This window comes from Ixodes scapularis, unplaced genomic scaffold (genome assembly GCF_016920785.2).
Source record: "Ixodes scapularis isolate PalLabHiFi unplaced genomic scaffold, ASM1692078v2 PGA_scaffold2__306_contigs__length_199485367, whole genome shotgun sequence".
Classification (NCBI taxonomy): Eukaryota; Metazoa; Arthropoda; class Arachnida; order Ixodida; family Ixodidae; genus Ixodes; species Ixodes scapularis.
Genome location: NW_024609857.1, coordinates 44,897,913 through 44,916,175, shown reverse-complemented (window position 1 = coordinate 44,916,175; position 18,263 = coordinate 44,897,913). Strand labels below are relative to the sequence as shown.

The 18,263-nt window shown below is 46.8% G+C and overlaps 1 protein-coding gene across 1 annotated transcript in view; it reads right to left on the bottom strand.

Annotated features, from left to right (window-relative positions):
- The window catches only part of LOC8040170 (thromboxane-A synthase), a 147,478-nt gene that overhangs the window by 25,698 nt on the left and 103,517 nt on the right, over positions 1-18,263 (bottom strand). Inside the window, exons 4-7 of the mRNA XM_029995354.4 lie at positions 16,533-16,585; positions 13,361-13,457; positions 1,494-1,619; positions 426-660 (exon numbers count right to left, since the gene is read on the bottom strand). Of these exons, the coding sequence (XP_029851214.2) occupies positions 426-660; positions 1,494-1,619; positions 13,361-13,457; positions 16,533-16,585 (511 nt within the window). The remainder of the gene's footprint in view (positions 1-425; positions 661-1,493; positions 1,620-13,360; positions 13,458-16,532; positions 16,586-18,263) is intronic.

The following is an 18,263-nucleotide window of genomic DNA, read 5'->3' as shown; positions in this document are numbered from 1 at the left end:
TGTGCCATCTTAAAATAGACGCCAAATAATGCTACAAGGACAAGCCTATTGCTTTAGATCGCGGGAGCCTTAACTAAAACCACGTAAGTGCACATGTAGCCTTTTGGATAGTTCATGTTGGGGTAAGACGAAATATAAAAGTTGCAGTTCTGTTTTAGACGGGATATAAACAACGAATATATCTTGGACCATCGAACGGTGGAGTGGACTCAGTTTGTGTAATTAGAGTCTTGTTTCATTAATACGCACCCCGTTAGTGCGGATGCTTCGCTACACAATATCTTCGAAAACTAACTGGGTGAAGAGACGTGCATTTTCTTCTCAATAATGTAGAATGCATACATTATGAACGCTTTCTCGGGACGACCGGGGTCGATCTATATTAACGAGACATATTACCGAGGCATCCGCCTTAACGAGCTTACCAAGTAACACTGCGATGAAGGAGAAAGTGCTTCCGAAAAGCATGCAGCTGCTTAGGAGGAAGGGGTGTTTGGGATTTTGCTGGAGGTTGTAGTTGATGCCCAGGGCGCTGCGGCAGATCACGTCCAGTGTGAGTGCCTGGTACATGGGGCCGATCTCGAAATCCTCGTCCTTCTCTGCCATCTGTCCGACCCTGCCCACCAGCTCTTCCACGGTCGAAATGACGCTACCTGACATCTAAAATCGTAAAGAGCAAAAAAAGAAAGCATAATTTGATTTCTTATTTAGCTAAAATTTACGATACGCCGTTGAAGGTTATTTACACTAAAATACGCCGGCATGGTGGGCCATCAAATGAATCAAATTTATCGGATCCTGGATTTATGGAATCTTGCTGTACACTAACAACATACTGGATTCGCACTTCTATGAAGCGAATTGTATACTTCGGAAGGTATAATGGAAGCATATTTTGAAATTGTCGATAGTTTATTGAAGAGATAGTTTTAGTTTGACCGGCCAAATTAAATCAACGGCTAAAACATCTCTTTTTTGTGTTTGTGTGTAAAGGTTGCTTTGCACAACCTATACATACATTACACACTAAATGTAATTTAAACGTATATTTAAGTATTGATCGCTGGGTACTCCAAATCTACAGAGCGTAAAAAAAGTAACGCTGTTTTCTTTCTTTCTTTCTTTTTTTTATTGCAGTACAAATAAATTACAAAATGCCGAGCGCTTAGTTTTCCCTAAAATGTAGCTCTAGCGATCGGTGTGCAGGCACCTTAGTTTCAGTGGTAGCCGCCACCTTATTCAAACTCTGTCAGCTACTGGAAGTCGGCCCCATTTCGCTATTTAAAATTTAAAAAAAAAACGGCCATAAATTTTTGAATAACATTACGGTTATAGTTTTCAAACTTTGTTAGCTGGTCCCGTCCGCTACTGCTATCTATGGGGCGGATACTGGGACCTCGGTGGTGCGTAGTTTATTTTTTACGGCGATAAAAACGTGTCTTTTTACTTTATTTTTCTCCCTCTCTTTTCGGGAACACGTTTGAATGATTTACCATTTTAAGCTTGGTGGAGGTGTAAGATGGTGTGAGGACACTCCTCACTTCCTTCCATCTGGCTCCCATCAGCTGCATGAGACTCTTGTTGTGTGGACTCGACGGTCGCTTGGTCTGGAACAGGAGCTGACACGAAAAGACCGGAAAAAATTGGTTTATGCATAAGTGCTGCATACATTTCCGTAGAACTACGTGTAGGTGGCACAACAAATGAGACGGGAAGGGGGAAAGGGGAGAATTGAGGAGTTAATGCTTCGCCGAGCAGCGCTTGAAAGTTGCGTGAACTGCCCATGCCACATATGACGCGAGCTAGGTTGCTGTCCAGACCGATAAACGAAGATTGTGGAATTGCGGCTGCCGGAGCGGCGTCTACCTTCATTTCAATCAGACTGGAGCGTGTCACGTTGAAGCGAACAAACGAGCAAGCCAGTTGATAAGGAATTGCAGCAGAAACCTGGGGATCGGTGGGCGAGTGGGCTAGCGCACCCCAGGTGCCCTTGTCTGGACACTTGGCGAAAACGTCGGCGAGAAATCCGGCAGCTATGATTGGCCGGCGCCAAGGTCAAGTGCTGCTTTGGCCAATCACGGCCGCCAGATTTCTCGCCGACTTTCTCGCCAAGTGTCCAGATTAGGGCCCGAGCTCGGAGCACGTGGAGTGAAAGCTCGCGCTGGGGGCAGGACCCAGGGATCCTGTTTTCAACCCCCACCCACGCCCGTTTCGATTCGGATGAGCATCATACCGGCGTGCGGTCGTGTATCACTATTGCGCGGTGCACGTTAATGACCCCAGCATAGCGGTTGTACCGCAATGGCTAAATTACTAATCTACAGCTGAGACACCAGACGCCCACTGAGGCAGACTAACGTCCGGCTGTATAAACATACAAACAATATTTTGCTTGCTGTAGAAGCCACTTTTGTTTGTCGTCTATGAATTGCGATACGATTCGTCTAGGAAATCGTCGAGGGCAACTTCTAAGACGACGTCGAGGACGTCGTCTTAGAGGTCAGTAAAGACAGCCTCTAGGACGACCTCTAGGACGACCTCAAGGACGACGTCGAAAATGACGTCCTAGAGGACGTCTAAAACGACCTTCTAGGATGACCACCAGGACGACCTTAAGGACGAACTTAAGGACGACGTCAAGGTCCTCAGGTCCTTCAAAGAGGGTGCGGATATGAGCTGAAATGGCCTAGTGCGCATACCTGCCACATATTATGAGGCCAGAAAATTTAAGGGATTCAGCTATAGAATGCTATCGCATTAAAAGGACACGCGTGCGCACTGCACGGTTCTCGGCAGCAGGCACGGAGCGTCGTCAAGAAGCGCGGCGATGCAAATTGGTCGGCGTTCCGGTGTTATCTGTGTTGCGTCCCTTCCGTGGCCAAGTTTCCCAACTTTGCGCCCATTTCGAAACGCGGAGAAGGACGTAGGTCTATGTCAAACGGCGAAGGATTAATTTTTGCCCACCATACCCGGTTTCGCCCCACGATGGACCACCGCGGACGATTTTTGCCGTCCTAGCCAACGCAGAGCAGTGAAGGTAATACGTGACTACACGTCTTTCACGTCGTCGCGCCCCTCCCGAAGGTCACGTAAAATTCGCACGGTATTGGATTGGAATCGACAGATGGCGGCCACCAGCAAACCGGCCTAAAGTGACTGTGTAGGCTCCCTACTGGAGCCAGAGTTACGCGTCTGTTTTCCACGTGCCGCCGCGCCGCTATTCGCCGAGATCCGATCACGTGAGGAGCCGGATCAAGTGTCTTGCAGGAAAGACGACGTCGCGCGCGCGCGGTCCGTTCTCCAGGGAGTTGTCTTCGGACCAATTTCATTCTTATGTCATTTAAACTCCTATGTTCTTATGTTATCTAAAAAAAATATGTTCAAACGCTACTGCCCGCTTGTTTGCAGATGACGGCTTGCTTTACTCAAAACATGTTACTTGCTATGATGACCAGGGGGAATTAAATGCCTATTTACAATAGATATATGAGGGGGCCAGGCAATGGAAAGTCAAAATAAACTGCGATTAGAAAGTTGTCTATAATTAAAAATATCCTCCCTAGTATGTACAAACTCGGTAATGCAAATTCTACCCAGATTACTGAATTTTAGAGGGTGGAAGTCACAGTATCTTCTTACTTCAACGGGAACATATATATTGTCACGAATGACAAATGATGACACGAAAAATAACTGAAAAAACTCAACGTTTAATGAGGCGATTTTGTGCCCAAAACAAGATAGAAGTAAGTTAGCGTCGCAGCCGTCGATGTCGGCGAAACAGCAGGATCGAGCGCTGGAGCGAGACTGACTGCGGTTTGCCACGAGGAGCCACACATGTACAAATTACTCAAAAAAGGTGGTTAAGTTGAGTTACTGAGTATCGACGCCAAAAGTAATTGGAGTAGAGTAGAAGTTACGCATTTGTAATAGTAATTGGAGTAGTGTAAAAATTCCGCATTTGTAATAGTAATTGAGTAAACTACTAACTACTGTAAAAATATTAGCGAGTTACTTTTGAGGTTACTTTTGAAGTTACTTTTTTATATTTTTGTGGTAGCGAAATGAACAGCTGTTTTGATCCGTTAAAGCCCTGCGAGCCTAAAATAAATGAAGTCATTTATTGAATTGCGTTTTTACCAAAATAGTTTATTCGCTCGCAGAAGCAATTGACTTGCAAAGTTCTTATCGGAGGGTTTTCCCCTTTTCCTAAAGATGTCCCCAGCCAAGCTAAATGACGTTCCACCGACGCGCTGGATGGAACGGCAGCGTTAAATTTCAGAAACACGCTGTGCAGGGTCGGGTAAGTGGGTGTCGGCATCTTCGGTGTCCACGACGAAACATGTGAGATTTACTTCGGCTGGAGTATGTTTTATGACAAACTCTCCTTTTTTCTTCGGCAAGTTGAGATTGTTATGAATAGTCTCTCTTTATCCCCACGACGTTCGGAGATACGGTGAGCGAGTGCACCTGACCGTCAAGGATTCAAGTCTCGCGCCACGACGATGAGGCCATCCGGACGACTGCGCGTCTCGTTGCAGCGCTACTCTACGCTCCTAAAAAAAATTGTTTTGGTTTAAAAGAAGATGAATTGAAGTACAGTAAAACCTCGTTATAACAAAGTTGAAGGAGCGGTCATAATTATTTTGTTATAACCATTAGTTTGTTATAGCCAATGTCCATTTCTTCCCACTATAGCAAGCAAGGGGAATTATGATTGCTTTGTTATATCCATTAGTTTGTTATATCCCATTTTGTTATAACGAGGTTTTACTGTATACCTCGCCACTGACGCCTGTCCAACGAAGGGATCTCCCAAGGGTGACTCGCATTACTCGCCGGCGACTACGATGTCCTGACGGCGCCTGACACACCCCCTGACAAGTAAATCGTTTTCAGCTATGAGATCTCCCTCTAGTGGAAGGTCGAAAGCACACGAAGCATTACGTGAATAAGCATCGTCGCTCGTACAGTTGCAGCTGGAAGCGGAACATGCTGCCATGAACGGATTATCCGTGTCTGCGTTTGTGCGCGGGGGAGTCAGGGTTTGCAAGGGAGTATGCGCTGACGACGAGGCGACCATGGGAACTGGCGCCCAGTTGTGAGGTAATTTCAGTGGCGCCTCATGAGGAACTCCCAAACCGCTTGAGTCAGAACTCACTAAAGGCAGACAACATGAAAACAACAACCCTCGAAGTGTCCCCGTCTTTACGGTTGCAGCTGGAGGCGCGGTGCCTGCTTGCATAACCGGATTAGGTCAATACCCGACCAAGGCCTGTTAAGCATCTCTTTCTGCGTTCGTGCGCGTCGGTGTTATGTTTTGGCTGCTCGTCGCCACCTTGGCCCAAGGACGCCTGTGGTGCAGTTTCTACGGCTGCCGAGCATAAGCGCGTGGGAACAGAATGTGAGTGGACCCTTTGTTCCGGAATGCCACTTTCTCTGCCGGCGTCTTTTTCATTTCTGCGCTCAAACGTTCGTGATGGGCGAAATTAGCACTAGATTTCGATGGTGGTTGGTAATTTGAGAAGTTACCTGAAAATTGTATTTAAATTAAACTACTAATTCCCCAAATTAAGTTGTAATTGAAAGTTACCAAGTTACTCGGAAAAGTAGTTAAACTACAGTAGTTTGAGTAGAGTGGTTGAACTACGTCCAAGTCTGCGCGGAGCCCCTTTTGTACACGCGTGGGCTTCTGGAACAATCGGCGCAGAAGGTTCGACGCGTAGAACATTCTGTCCTCGAATCAGCAACACGGTTCCCGAATTTACCAGAATATCACATTGCAGTGCCAACAAAGAAGTGTACCCTGGGCCAGACATTGAACCCCTGGCATTTTTGCGTGGAAGGCAAGTGCGACAACTGTTAGGTCCCTAGGGCGCTGCCTACTTGGTCAGTTGCCCGCGCGGCAATATTAGCGAGCTTTTGCTAGACTGCCAATAAAAAAACTGTTTTAGAGCGCAGCTCTTAGGCACCCGTTTGTGGCTTGAGTGGCGTCACCGTCGGCGTAACCGCGGCGACGTTTCGGCATGTTAACATTTCGGCAAAGTGCCTAAACGTCCACACTGGGTCAAGTGACTTCAGGGGGGTCACGTGACCTCAGGGGGGTCGCGTGACCCCCTAAGGGAGGTCCTTCGCTGATGGGGGTCATGTGATCCCGGTGACGTCACGCGACCCGCCTTGAGGTCATGTGACCCCCGCGAGGTCACGAGGGTCACGTGACCTCACGGTTACGCCGACGCCGCTTGGAGGAGTAGGAGGCAGGATGAGGAGGTAAGGAGGAGGGAGGAGGGGTATACCCTCCCCTGGGTACCCTTCCCTCCTCCTCCTCAAGAGCAAGGCGTTACAGGGAGTTGCAAACGGCTTTAATTTTTTTAAAGCGCAGCTCTTAGGGGCCCGTTTCCAGCCTGAGCGGCGTCGGCGTCGGCGTAACCGGGGGGGTCACGTGACCCCCCGAGGTCACATGCCCCCCCCCCGAGATCACGTGACCCCCCGAGGTCACGTGACACCCTCCCCCCCCCCCCCCCCGAGATCACGTGACCCCCCCCCCCCCCTCAGTACCCTTCCTTCCCTACTCCTCTTCAAGAGCTGCGCTCCAATTCGGCGTTACAGGGATTTGTAAACGGCTTTCATTTTTTTTAAGCTAATCTTAAATTCCCTCCGCTAGCTGCTTACAAGACGCTTATACGACGAACCTTAGAGGATGCTTGCGTAATATGCTACCCTTTCAGAGCATATCAGATAAGCAAACTTAAAAATGGTTAGAGATTGGCAGCAAGGTTTATATTAAGGTGCAACCCCACTGTGCATGACTTTTTGGTGCTTTTCCGACGGCTTATAACTTTCTTTCTATGTATCTTGCAATTATAAAGTTAGTGTCAAATTAAAGAGCAGTTTTTCAACAATGCTTTAATGTCTTGATATCACGATTATTTTTAGTTGTTAGTTAATTATTTGGCTTTTAATAGACCACAGTCTCTAATATTGAAAAAAATATTTCTCGAGTTATAACGTCACATCGTCCACGATATTTTACGTGAGCGTTCGGTTAGATGTAATAAAAAAAAAAGTAAGCAACGAACTGTAAAGATAATGTATATTTTAAAATAAAGAATAAAGTTTAAAATTGTAATATTTTATGGCGCTATAAAAACGGAATTACGTCAAGTAATCAAAATCACGAGACATTAAATTATGAAGCATCCTTGGATATTACATTTTCCTGAACTTCCATATCAATATATTACACGTTAAGAATGTTATAAGACCTCAAACTTTCCCCATTCAGTTAAGGCGAATTGCAGTTTCTTGATATAAAGTACAGATGGCGACACGTGTTCATGAACAGCTTGATGTGCATTTTCCGTCGTGTGCCGCTTGGAACGCCACGTGAAAGACAGAAAAAGGGCCAGATGTCAGGCTGTCAGTTGTCTGGATGCCCGCAGTGAGCGAGCCAGAGATATGAGAACAAGCGCGAGGCTGCGGGTGCACCACAGCTACTTTTGCGCGCGTTTTACTGTGCGTCGGTACACATGCCCGACGCGATCCAAATGAAATGAGCGCCATGAAATGCATTCTGCCATTTCAGATTCCGCCACGTATGCGAAAACATTTAAAGTTTTTATTACTTACATAAATCATTTACGATATCAAACTATGCTTGTCCGAATGGTTCGACTATATTTTGTTTCAAAAACCACCTCGGTGGCTCTGAAGTGGCAATGACATTAAAACGTCTCAGTTCCTCTCAGCCAACGGGCTGGCCCATGAATCTATATTTGTCGGGTTTAAATATCGGCCGAGGTGCCCGCAATCCGACGGAGGCCAATGTGAGATTTCGGATGCACGTCAAAAGATCTACGATTAGTCAAAATAAACCCGCAATAATTATTTTTTTTTATTTGGGCGTGTTAAGTGCTTTTTGTTGGTTTGGCTTGTGAAACCCTAAGATCTGAATATTTGTTTTGCTTTACCTTAGTTCGGAGCGCAACCAACGCAAAGGGCTGATGAAGCCACTAAGCAGCGCCAAGAGCGCGAAGTTAAGCAGTTCGTTCTCTTTATGTGCCTATGCGGTCGGGCTAAACTAGACCCGCTAAATAAGCTACGCTTCATACAGATATGGATGCTTAAGATGATGGTTGTCAGTTATCTGAAGCTTTATCTGCAATCACAGCAAACGCTTTTCCGTCCTCCACAAATGTTTAAACAGTTGGCGACAAAGCAAAGTAATATTATGTGAGCTTCCTGACACCGAAACTATTGCTGAGGAAGTCGCACTTTTAATCATGACGACCTGCAGTTGCATTTGATTTGTTACTAAGCACCAACATGGCGGCGCCCAAAACAATATCGGGGAAAGAATTGCCGATACTCTAAGTGTAGCCCATTTGGTCTAGCTCACGGGATAAATAAAGTGCGGTGGGGATCGTTGGCCAAATGTGTTGTGGCACCGCAGATAACAGCACGTGGAGAAATGCTCGAGTGCGAGCTCCGTTCAAAGCACGGAGCTCCCGCTGCAGAGCGTGTAGGGACTGAATCCCCTCGATGTGTTTGCGTTGGTCTTTCAAATAACCTCAAAGGTGGCAGTGCACGAGGCCCGTGCCTCGACCGGCCCTTGGACACAAATGGCGACGCAGCGCTAATACATTCGAGTTGCCCGTGTGGAACGCGCGCCACACGGGCAACTCGAATGTCATTTACAACGAATGACATTAATGTGATCAACCAATCGGCTCGCGATTTGTCGCGCGTAGAACGCCCCACGCTCGGAGTGTCGCGCGCTGAATGTCCGATCCTTCAAATGTCATTCGTTGTAAATAGAATTCGAGTTGCCCGTGTGGCACGGGCACCGTGGGCACGGGTATATAATGACTGTCCCTTGAAAGCGAATGGCGGCGGAGCGCCCGCTCGTGGCACGTGTCTTGCGCGTTTTCACAATAATGGTTGGCGGTACTTCTAAAAAACGCCTTTATCAAGGGGCTTTAGCAGGGACCCTGGGTTCAGGCGCCCATCTGCATCCTACCGTCGTGCGATCGTGTATCACATATACGCGTAAGGCACATTAAAGACCCCGAGCTAACAGTTGCACTGCACTTTTTATAACCTTCATCGGGTAACAATGTCGTCCTACGAAATTGCTGCTCTCTAAAAAACTAACGACTAATTTTGAATGCGCCGTTACATTGCATTTTTAATGTGTGTTCGCGTTTTTTTTTTTTTGTTTTTTTTTTGTCTACATTTTTAATTATGTGGCTCTTGCTTATAATGAAACAAACTACAGTTGTCAGACCTCTGGAAGAATATTATATAACTAAGAAAATGAATCGTGAACGTAAAAGTAAAACAAAACAAAACAAAAAAAACGCATAGGCGCACTTAATGAAAATAATTGAAATAATAGATTTGATTATAATTGTGTTTTCAAAGATTTGAGCGCGCCAAACGCTGTAAAAGCGAGCTCGTTGCTTTGGATGGTGCGCTTGTTCACTGGAAGTGTAGTTCAGGACAGTATGCTCGCACTTGTATGTTCCGCTTCGCTCGCAGGATAAAACTAAATACTTTATTGGTAATGTATTTAGTGAAACAAAGCTTACCTTCCGTATATGTGCAATGCCCTCAGTTTTCGCGTGATTGCACGCTTGTTTATCATTATTGTTTTCCTTTCCCACAGCAATTCAGTTCGTGCTCTTTTGTTTGCTACATGAATTATTAGAGACCAAGGTAGCCCAAGAGCATTCTTTTTCGCGAATTCAAAAAAAAAAAAAAAAAAAAAACCTATGAATTTTTTACGTGTGCCACAACCAATAGAAAATATTCTAAGCTTCACATATGGCCGCTTACCTGACTAAACATTGTTGTTTGTCAAAAACAATTGCAATCATGTGAAATCACGTGAGAAAAACTCGCTCTAACACGCGACCGTTGGCATGCACTGAATACTCATAATCGGCGCCGAGATGATTGGTGGCCATCAGCAAGTGGAGTTTTTCTATTAACCCAGAGTTAGAATGTTTACTTCTTTCTGTTGTAAGCAATCAGGAGACAACTTACACCAAATCTGAGGGTAATAAATTACTATGAGCATTCAAACAGAATGGCCTGGGCAGTATATGTGTACAAGCTTTGGCTTTTGATGCACCCTTAACTTTCGACACGCTAAACGCTAGTGTAAAACGTAGGGCTGTTTCATTCTTAATTAGCGTACCATGTGCGTGCTTACACTATACTTTATACAACGTCAAAGCCTACCCGTTTGCATCGCTTTCATTTTTGCACACGACTGCTTGCGCGCATGAATCACCAAATTAAGACTGGCAGAGGATGTCACAAAACAACTTACAGGTTTTTTGTTGTTGTTTTTTTTTACCGCAAAAATAAACTACGCTTTGTCTAACCCTCATTCTCCGCCCAAAGGTAGCGCTAGGTCACAAACATGCCGAAGTTTCATCCCGAACGGACACCTTATCCAAAAGTTATAAGTGATTTTCTGAAAATTTCAAAGGGAAAAACGGAGCCGATTTTTGCCTGTTTTTCGTTTCTGGTGCCCATAGAGCTCCATGTATTCGAAAACTCCGTCGGCCGCTATTTTCCCATTGAACTTTTCAGAAAATCAATTATAATTTTTGAAGAAGGTGTCGTATTGGGCTGGAACTTTGGCATCTGGTTGTACCTCTAGCGCTACCTATGGGCGGAGAAGGAGGAGGACAAAACATATTTATTAATCGTTTTACGCTGTGGGACGTTCGGCGATGCCTAGTTTATTCTTGCGGTAAAAAGAAACCCTGTATTTTTTTTCTTGTGACACCCTGCAAGTTGCTTAAACTATGTGCAAAAGCTATCAAAAGACCCAGAATCTTTGCCTGGTTAGTCATTGAAATTATCACCGAATTCGTATTAAAATTAATAATTACTGTTTATTGCTGTGAGTTTATTTTTAACCTCGGCATTTTTTATTATGACCCCCGCACCAGTCCTACTTTGGGTTTATCAAACTGAACATCTAAACCTGAGAGTCATTTTTTTATGTTTTCCAGTCTCGTGGTTTGGGTCAAAATAAACACCCAGCTACCTAAATGAGACACCTGACAGCCCAAAAAATAGTCTTTTCCTTTAGGCAGTCAATTCCTCAAGCTAGAATTTTGGAAACCAGACTATGACGTCATCAGGTTTTGCTGGAAATCCACAAAGATCCATACACCTGCACGATAAAAGGGCCGGCCCGTCGTATTGCCGCCCGCAGAGCCGAGACAGCAACGCTCGGCCACGGACTTCTCTAAGACTCGCGTTCATTCTTGCCCCAGACGGAACTCTCGCCCTGTTTTCTTGTCCTCGAAAGTGCCAGTTCATCCTCGCCCCGAACGCGCGACGCTTGAACCTTCTTTGTCGAACTTTCGAGATGGTGACGTGACCCACTCTAGATAAGCAGATGCCAGCGACCTTGTCGAGTCAGTCTCGCTCTCGCTCTTTATTACGCTGCCGAATCGCCGCCTGTTTTTCTGCTGCCTTGACGCTCTTACTTTACTTTTTTTTTTGGAACATGTTCGCCGATTAAACCTTTATTTTTCAGTTCACTTTTCGTCCTCTCGTCACCTTTATTCGTAACAGTATCAATCTGATCACATTGAAATATGTGTAATTGTCCTATGAAATCTTCGATAACGGCGCACAGGCAATTTTATATTTTTCAACGCGTCGGTAGTTTTGTTGTGCATTTGTCTAGCCATTTGGCTCAGGACGATTTTCGCGTTTTGTTCTGCCTACATTTGCTGGAGACGTGAGCTCGGAGCGTGGCAACTGGCCCCTTTGCACGAGAACTGGCGCAGCCGTGCGCGTTCCAAAAAAAAGCTCGTGCGGAGAAAACCAAGCAAGGGACCAGGGTTGTCAAATTATGGATATAGAAGAATATCCAGCTGTATCGAAGCGCCACCACACACGATTTCTCGCATTGATGTACAGGCCTGGAAGGCGATCCCACCGCCATCTGTTGGTTCAGAATCACACTAACCAGGGGTGGGGTTGCACCTTAATATAAAGTATCTTAGCACTGAATAAGTACAGGACACGGTAACACAACTGAATCTCTCGCTTCCTTCTGCAGGGCAAAAAAATAGCGCGTTTAAGATGTATTTTTAGGCTCAAGAATCACGGCCGCCCTTACACCATCAGGCGCACTGGGCGAACTCCGGCAACTGACTCCGGCCGTGCCCCCCCCCCCCCTTTTTTTTTCTTTTTTTTTACGCCCCTACCTACTCTGCACGACATCGCGTTGTTAGTAAACATGTGACTAAAGGCTTAACGCGAGCGTTTTGTGAGCGGAGAACCCCATTTCAAAACCGAACGGGATTGCGCACATAGCCTCGATTCGGACACTGTGTTCAAATAAATTTTAAAAAAAAACGTAAAGGAAAAGACAATTACAAAAATGCCGGGGTGTGTGTGTGTGGGGGGGGGGGGGGGGGGCGGCAGAGTCTGCCCTATTGATTGTTGTGGCCTGGGCGACCACCGTGTCCCGTTCCTAGGGCCGGTACTCTGGAGAATAACATGTTTAATATTAACCCAAATCGCCAACTAGATTCCCGGTCATACAAGTACACACTCAAGCCAAATTCATTTAGAAAAGAAAAATTCAAAATAACATTTCAAGTGCCTAACTCAACGTTACAGCTGCTGTTTTTTGTTTTGCTTTTTTTTCGTTTTTGCTCACTAGGCGCAGCGCTGGATTTCATTTTTTTTTTATTTATCTGTGCCTTTACTGCAGTTGCGTTTATTCAGGTGTGCCACTTCCTGCGCCATTTGTAATGTTGAGGCGGTGCGTCACAAAGCGTATTATATTTATAATTCTTTATTAATGTGTAACATTTTATGCCTTTGTTTTGGTTGCGCACTGATGTGTGCCTTTAATACTCTTTTGTTGTAATTATTATTCATGCGTTCCTTTACTGCAGGTATGTATGCGCTACGTACGGGGCGCGTTAAAAAATGGCCTTTTTTGTGCGTTCTCGTTTACCTTTACACTCCTGTCAAATCCTCAAAAGGTCTTGCGGTATAAGTAAATATTAAAATAGGAAGGACATTTGCGGTTATATTAACCACTTCTCGATCCAGATGCCTGAATTGAGCAGTAAGTCAGCCCCGGGGGTCTTTAGTGCTGTGAAGCAGAGTATAATGTTCCTAACGAGCGTGTTGGTAAGATGTACTAGATAACAGAAAGTATAAAACAGAGAGAGGACGAAACACAGACGATTACGTTCTTCCAAAAGAATGTACTCGTCTGTGTTTAGTCCCCTCTCTGTTTTATACTTTCTGTTATCTAGAGTGTAATGGACAGCGAATGCATTCGTCCCGTGGTGGCTTCGATACTCACCGCTCTGTCGAGGAAGTCTTGAAAGTCCTTGATCTGTACCATTTTGAGAACTTCGAGGTCAGCCACGAGTAGAATAGGTCTGTAGCCGTTAAAGTACCTGGAATTGAGGAATAGCCAGGGACGTGCTCAGTTCTTACTTGGAGAAAAGTGACTTTATCGGCGCCAAGATACTCCAGTGGCGCCCTCTTGAGCTGCAAACATACTGCTCCTACATCCTACTAAAGACATGATGATATAATTATTTGCGAACATGCTCCAAGAACATTCAAAACATGTTTGATTCGTTCGTACATGTTCGAACTAATCGCGCACACTAAAGTCCGCGTGATCCTGCACTTTTGTCTTTTTTCGGTACGGGACTGGTTTAGCCGGCGTTACCGATGAACGAAGGCGACGAGCGCGGTGAAGATACAATTTTGGCGCTGTGCGATGGACTCCGTGGGACTTGTAGTGTTGCCCGCGCTGGAGCCTATGCGGAGGGCAAGTTCGTCTGCTTCTTGCGCAGGGGGTAGCGGTGACGTCAGAACGCCGACCCCTGATTGGCTGATCGCGACCGCCTATCTGAGCGTCGTCTGCTCCTTTGCAACATCGTCTACTCGCAACGTCGTCTGCGTCTGTCTTACCTTTCCTGCGACTTTCGGAAGAGCAGGTCTTTACGAGCGATCTCGACTTTGCCTTTCAGAAAAGGCAGACGAAATAACTAGAGCCGTACTTTTAGAGCGCAGCTCTTAGGGGCCCGTTCCCGGCTTGAGCGGCGTCGCCGTCGGCGTCGGCGTCGCCGTCGCCGTCGGCGTCGGCGTCGGCGTAACCAAGGTCATCTCAAGGTCACGTGACCCCCAAGGTCACGTGACCCCTCCCAAGGTCATCTTAAGGTCACGTGACACCCCTCGAGGTCACGTGACCCCTTCCAAGGTCATCTCAAGGTCACGTGACCCCAAGATGACCCCACGTGACCCTTTGAAGGTCACGTGACCCCCAAGTCACGTGACCCCTCTGAGGTCACGTGACCCCCGAGGTCACGTGGTCGCCTCCCCAAGGTCACGTGACCCCCGAGGTCACGTGACCCCCAAGGTCACGTGACCTCTTCCAAGGTCATCTCAAGGTCACGTGACCCCACGTGACCCCCAGGTCACGTGACCCCTCTGAGGTCACGTGACCCCTCCAGGTCACGTGACCCCCAAGGTCACGTGGGGGTCACCTTTGGGGTCACGTGGCCTTGAGGTCACCCCCAGGTCACGCCTCCCCGAGGTCACGTGACCCCCTCCCCGAAGTCACGTGACACCCCCCCCGGAGCATATTAAAGAATGAGGGGAGGAGGAGGAGAAGGGGGAGGGGTCTACCCTCCCCTCAGTACCCTTCACTCCTCCTCCTCAAGAGCTGCGCTCCAATTCGGCGTTACAGGGATTTGTAAACGGCTTTCACTTTTTTTTGTCGAACAACTAGCAGACGAGCATAAAGGAGAGAAGTCGAAGGACTCACTGGCGAGGTGTCCCGAGGCGCCGATATTTGCTTGCTAAGAACCGAGAGTGAAGGTGGTTAGTGTCCGCAAGTTCCCTCCCAAATACTTTTTCCTTCCTTTCGTGTGCGGCGAGACTCCTCACTCTTTAACGGCGTTGGCGGGTTGGCGCCGTTGGCGCAGTTAACGTCGTCTGCTTTACGTCTGCTTGGCAAAGCGATGGCTTCTTTATCTTTCCTGCGTCTGTCGGAGACTCACCGCTCTTTCACCGGCGAGAACGCGGCCTTCGAGAAAGGCGAAAGGAAATACCTTGAAGGATACGTCCTTCCTTTTGAGGTGAAGGATTTCACTCTAGTTGCGAATGTCCAGGCGTCGTTTAATAGCTGCGTGGTAAAAATGACGCTCTCCGATAAAGGTGACATTTTAAAGAGTCGCTGTGAGATCCCTCGCGGGGTCGCAAAGTGCAGCCACATGGTGGCTGCCGCACTTTACGCGGCTCTAAATGGACTGTCCAAGACGGACCTTCCATAGCAGCTGCTGCAACGCCTCAAGAGCAGCATGCCGCGGCTGGTCGCTCGCTCAGGTAAGAAATAAACACCACGTTCATCGCTATGTTAAAACGCTTAGTTGCACGAGTTTCGTAAATGGTACCTCGCGTTTAATGAGTTGTTCTAAGATAATCAGCTAAAGACAGATGACAGCCGATGTATTGACTGTAAATAAACAAATGTGGCTCTGCGATTGGTACTGTGAGCAGCTCATAGCCCAAAAGTGCTCGTTCGCTGCTTGTCGTCACAACTTTCTCGCTCGACTAAAAGCTTTTGTCAGTTCGCGTATTCGGGTATGTATATGTGGCGTAAACCCAAGTGGCAAAAGTTTGAAAACCTCTGTGGAAGAGAATCCGAGCGAGATCGATCAAGCTACCCGAGCGGCGTCGTACGTATCGCAGAAGTTATGTCGTAGACTCGTTGACACTAAGAAGTAATTATTGATATAATGCAATTAAATGCAAAGGTGCAAGCGAGCTGGACAAGAATGACGAAAATAATCCCTGGAGAAGGGGAACAAAAGGGACGAAGGTCAAACACAAATCTTTTTCGAAGGCCGCGTTCTTGCCGGTGAAAAAGCGGTGAATCTCCGACGTACCGCTCGAGTTATTTCGTTTGCCCTCTCTGGAAGGCGAAGTCGAGCTCGCTCGTAAGGACCCCGTGCGCAAGGAGCAGACGAACTTGCCCTCCGCATAGTGAAACCGACGTTACTAGAACCACTCAGTTGGGAAACTGCCAGAGAGCCTGCTTTAAAAAGGTCGCTCCGATCCGTACTCGAGAACCGAGCTAATGGCAATCGCAACGCCGCCATTTCTCCCGCAGCCTCCACTCCGGGAACTGCACCGCTCCAGGTCGGGTCGGGCAAGGGCCGGTGGCGCCATCTCGCAGGGCCATCTCGCAGTAGCTATGTAAAGCAACTTTCATGTTTCAGCTCGTCGCTAAAGGGTGGCGCTGTTAACGTATTTAGCTCGGTGTCAGTGGACGCCAGCGGCACAGGTTTCAAGGGTGAGTTTTGCAAGTGAGGCTTTTAGTAACGTTGAGTGAAACAGAGTGTATTTTCGTTTTTTGGCACGAGAGACCATTCCGAGGTGCTTAGTCGCCACCTCTCTTCGTTGAAAAACAGAAGGAATTGCATTGAATTCTTTTGAGAGAGTGTAGGGGTACTTACCCAACAACTTTCCCGTATCTGTTGATCCACTCCCGGTAGGCAACAGTTGGCGTCTATAATTACAAAGAAAAATGAATAGGCACCTTGGTAGTCTAGTTCCATGTTTTAGTACAAACCACTTCGTTCGAATTGGAAGCTAAAAACAAAGGCTTTTTTATGATTCGTCTAAATAGTGGACGTTGGAAAAAATTTGCCATCTGCGTTAAGTCACTATTTCGAACTTTTTTTTTTTTTTCACTTCCGCCCGTTGAAAAACGTGGCGAAAGAATCCAAACATGCACCCGATCTGGCCCTCACGCCGTCTCCTTAAAGTTCGTCTGCTTTAGTCAGCGTCACCGTACCAACGAAGCGTCTTAATGAACGAACACTCAAACGCAGCGTCTAAAGCCAGCAACGGTGAAAGCCGTCGTTTCATCTTGCAAAGTGAGAGCACACAGTAACGCTAGCCAAAGGCGGTGTTTCAAAATTTACTCAATACGACTTCGGAGTGAAGGTTCCGTACCGTGGCGCTTCAAGCGTGGTTGGGGGAGTAAACAACACTGTTGTTTACTCCGGAGTAATTACTCACGCTACCCTCCTCGTTCGGTGGGTAGCGTCTGAACAAATCGATTAAATACGTGACATGATCTGTTCACCGTCGACTGGTCGTCTGCTTTCTGCGCTCACAACCGTCACAGCTCGCTTCCTCCGTTGGCTTTGGTGGCAGTCGTTCGAAATAAAAGAAAATGAGGTGCGGCCATTTCGGTGTGGTTATTACGAATTTCTGCTTTCAACGCGCAAATTAATTGTACACCACATCTAAACTGTGCACTTTCCCCAGGAAGGTATACACTTTGTCGCTATCAGAATCCAAGTGTCAACAGGAGCTTCTGATATAACAAGAAAAATACAAAGAAACAAGAAAAATTCGAACGCCGTCGAAGCACAGGACAGAGCTAAGACGCCAACCGCTCATTCACACTGCAAGCGGATCCACGTTCGCAAAGCTGTTTCGAACGCGGTTGTATAAAGGTACAGTACAATAGCACGCGCGCTCGATGACATCAAGTGCGCGTGCAATTGTACTGGATCTTCATACAACCGCGTTTCTAACCGCTTTGCGAACGCGGATCCGCTTCCAGTGTGAATGAGCGGTAAGAGCGTGAGCTAAGAGGCGTCGTTTTATGCGTTCCAAAAAGAAACAAAAAAAAAAGAAAAAAAAAAGAAAAAAAAAACGTTGGGACACCAGATGTTTTGATGTGACCTCCAAGATATCAGAGACAGGTACTCTAGCTGTGGTGGCATTAATCTGGCACTTTCGATAGCCTTGCGGCGTCGAACCTAGCTGAATTCGAACGTCCAAAGCTGTTTTTACATTTTTGAGCACCACACGAAAAGAAAAAAAGCTCAACCAACGTGGAATAAGTAGTGCGAGGCCCAATCAGGTGAGCTTGTACTACCCGGAATGGGCGCGCCACAGTATGTTCAGAGCTTCAGCGGAGGAGGCCTATTTTCTGTCATCGCTATTTTGTTTTCTTTTTGTCGCAGCCAAAAACGAAGCCAATCCAGTAGTACTCAGGTGATAACCCCGGCCGTTGGAAAATCGAGTCACGGATCGTTTACCCGCTGACGTAGGAGACAGGCTACTCGGGTAAGATTTGGAACATAGCCAAAGTTGGTCTGCTTGGAAGCCTAGCGTGGAGACTAATACCTTGTTACACGGGCACTCTTTACTGCAGTTACACTAAGCCA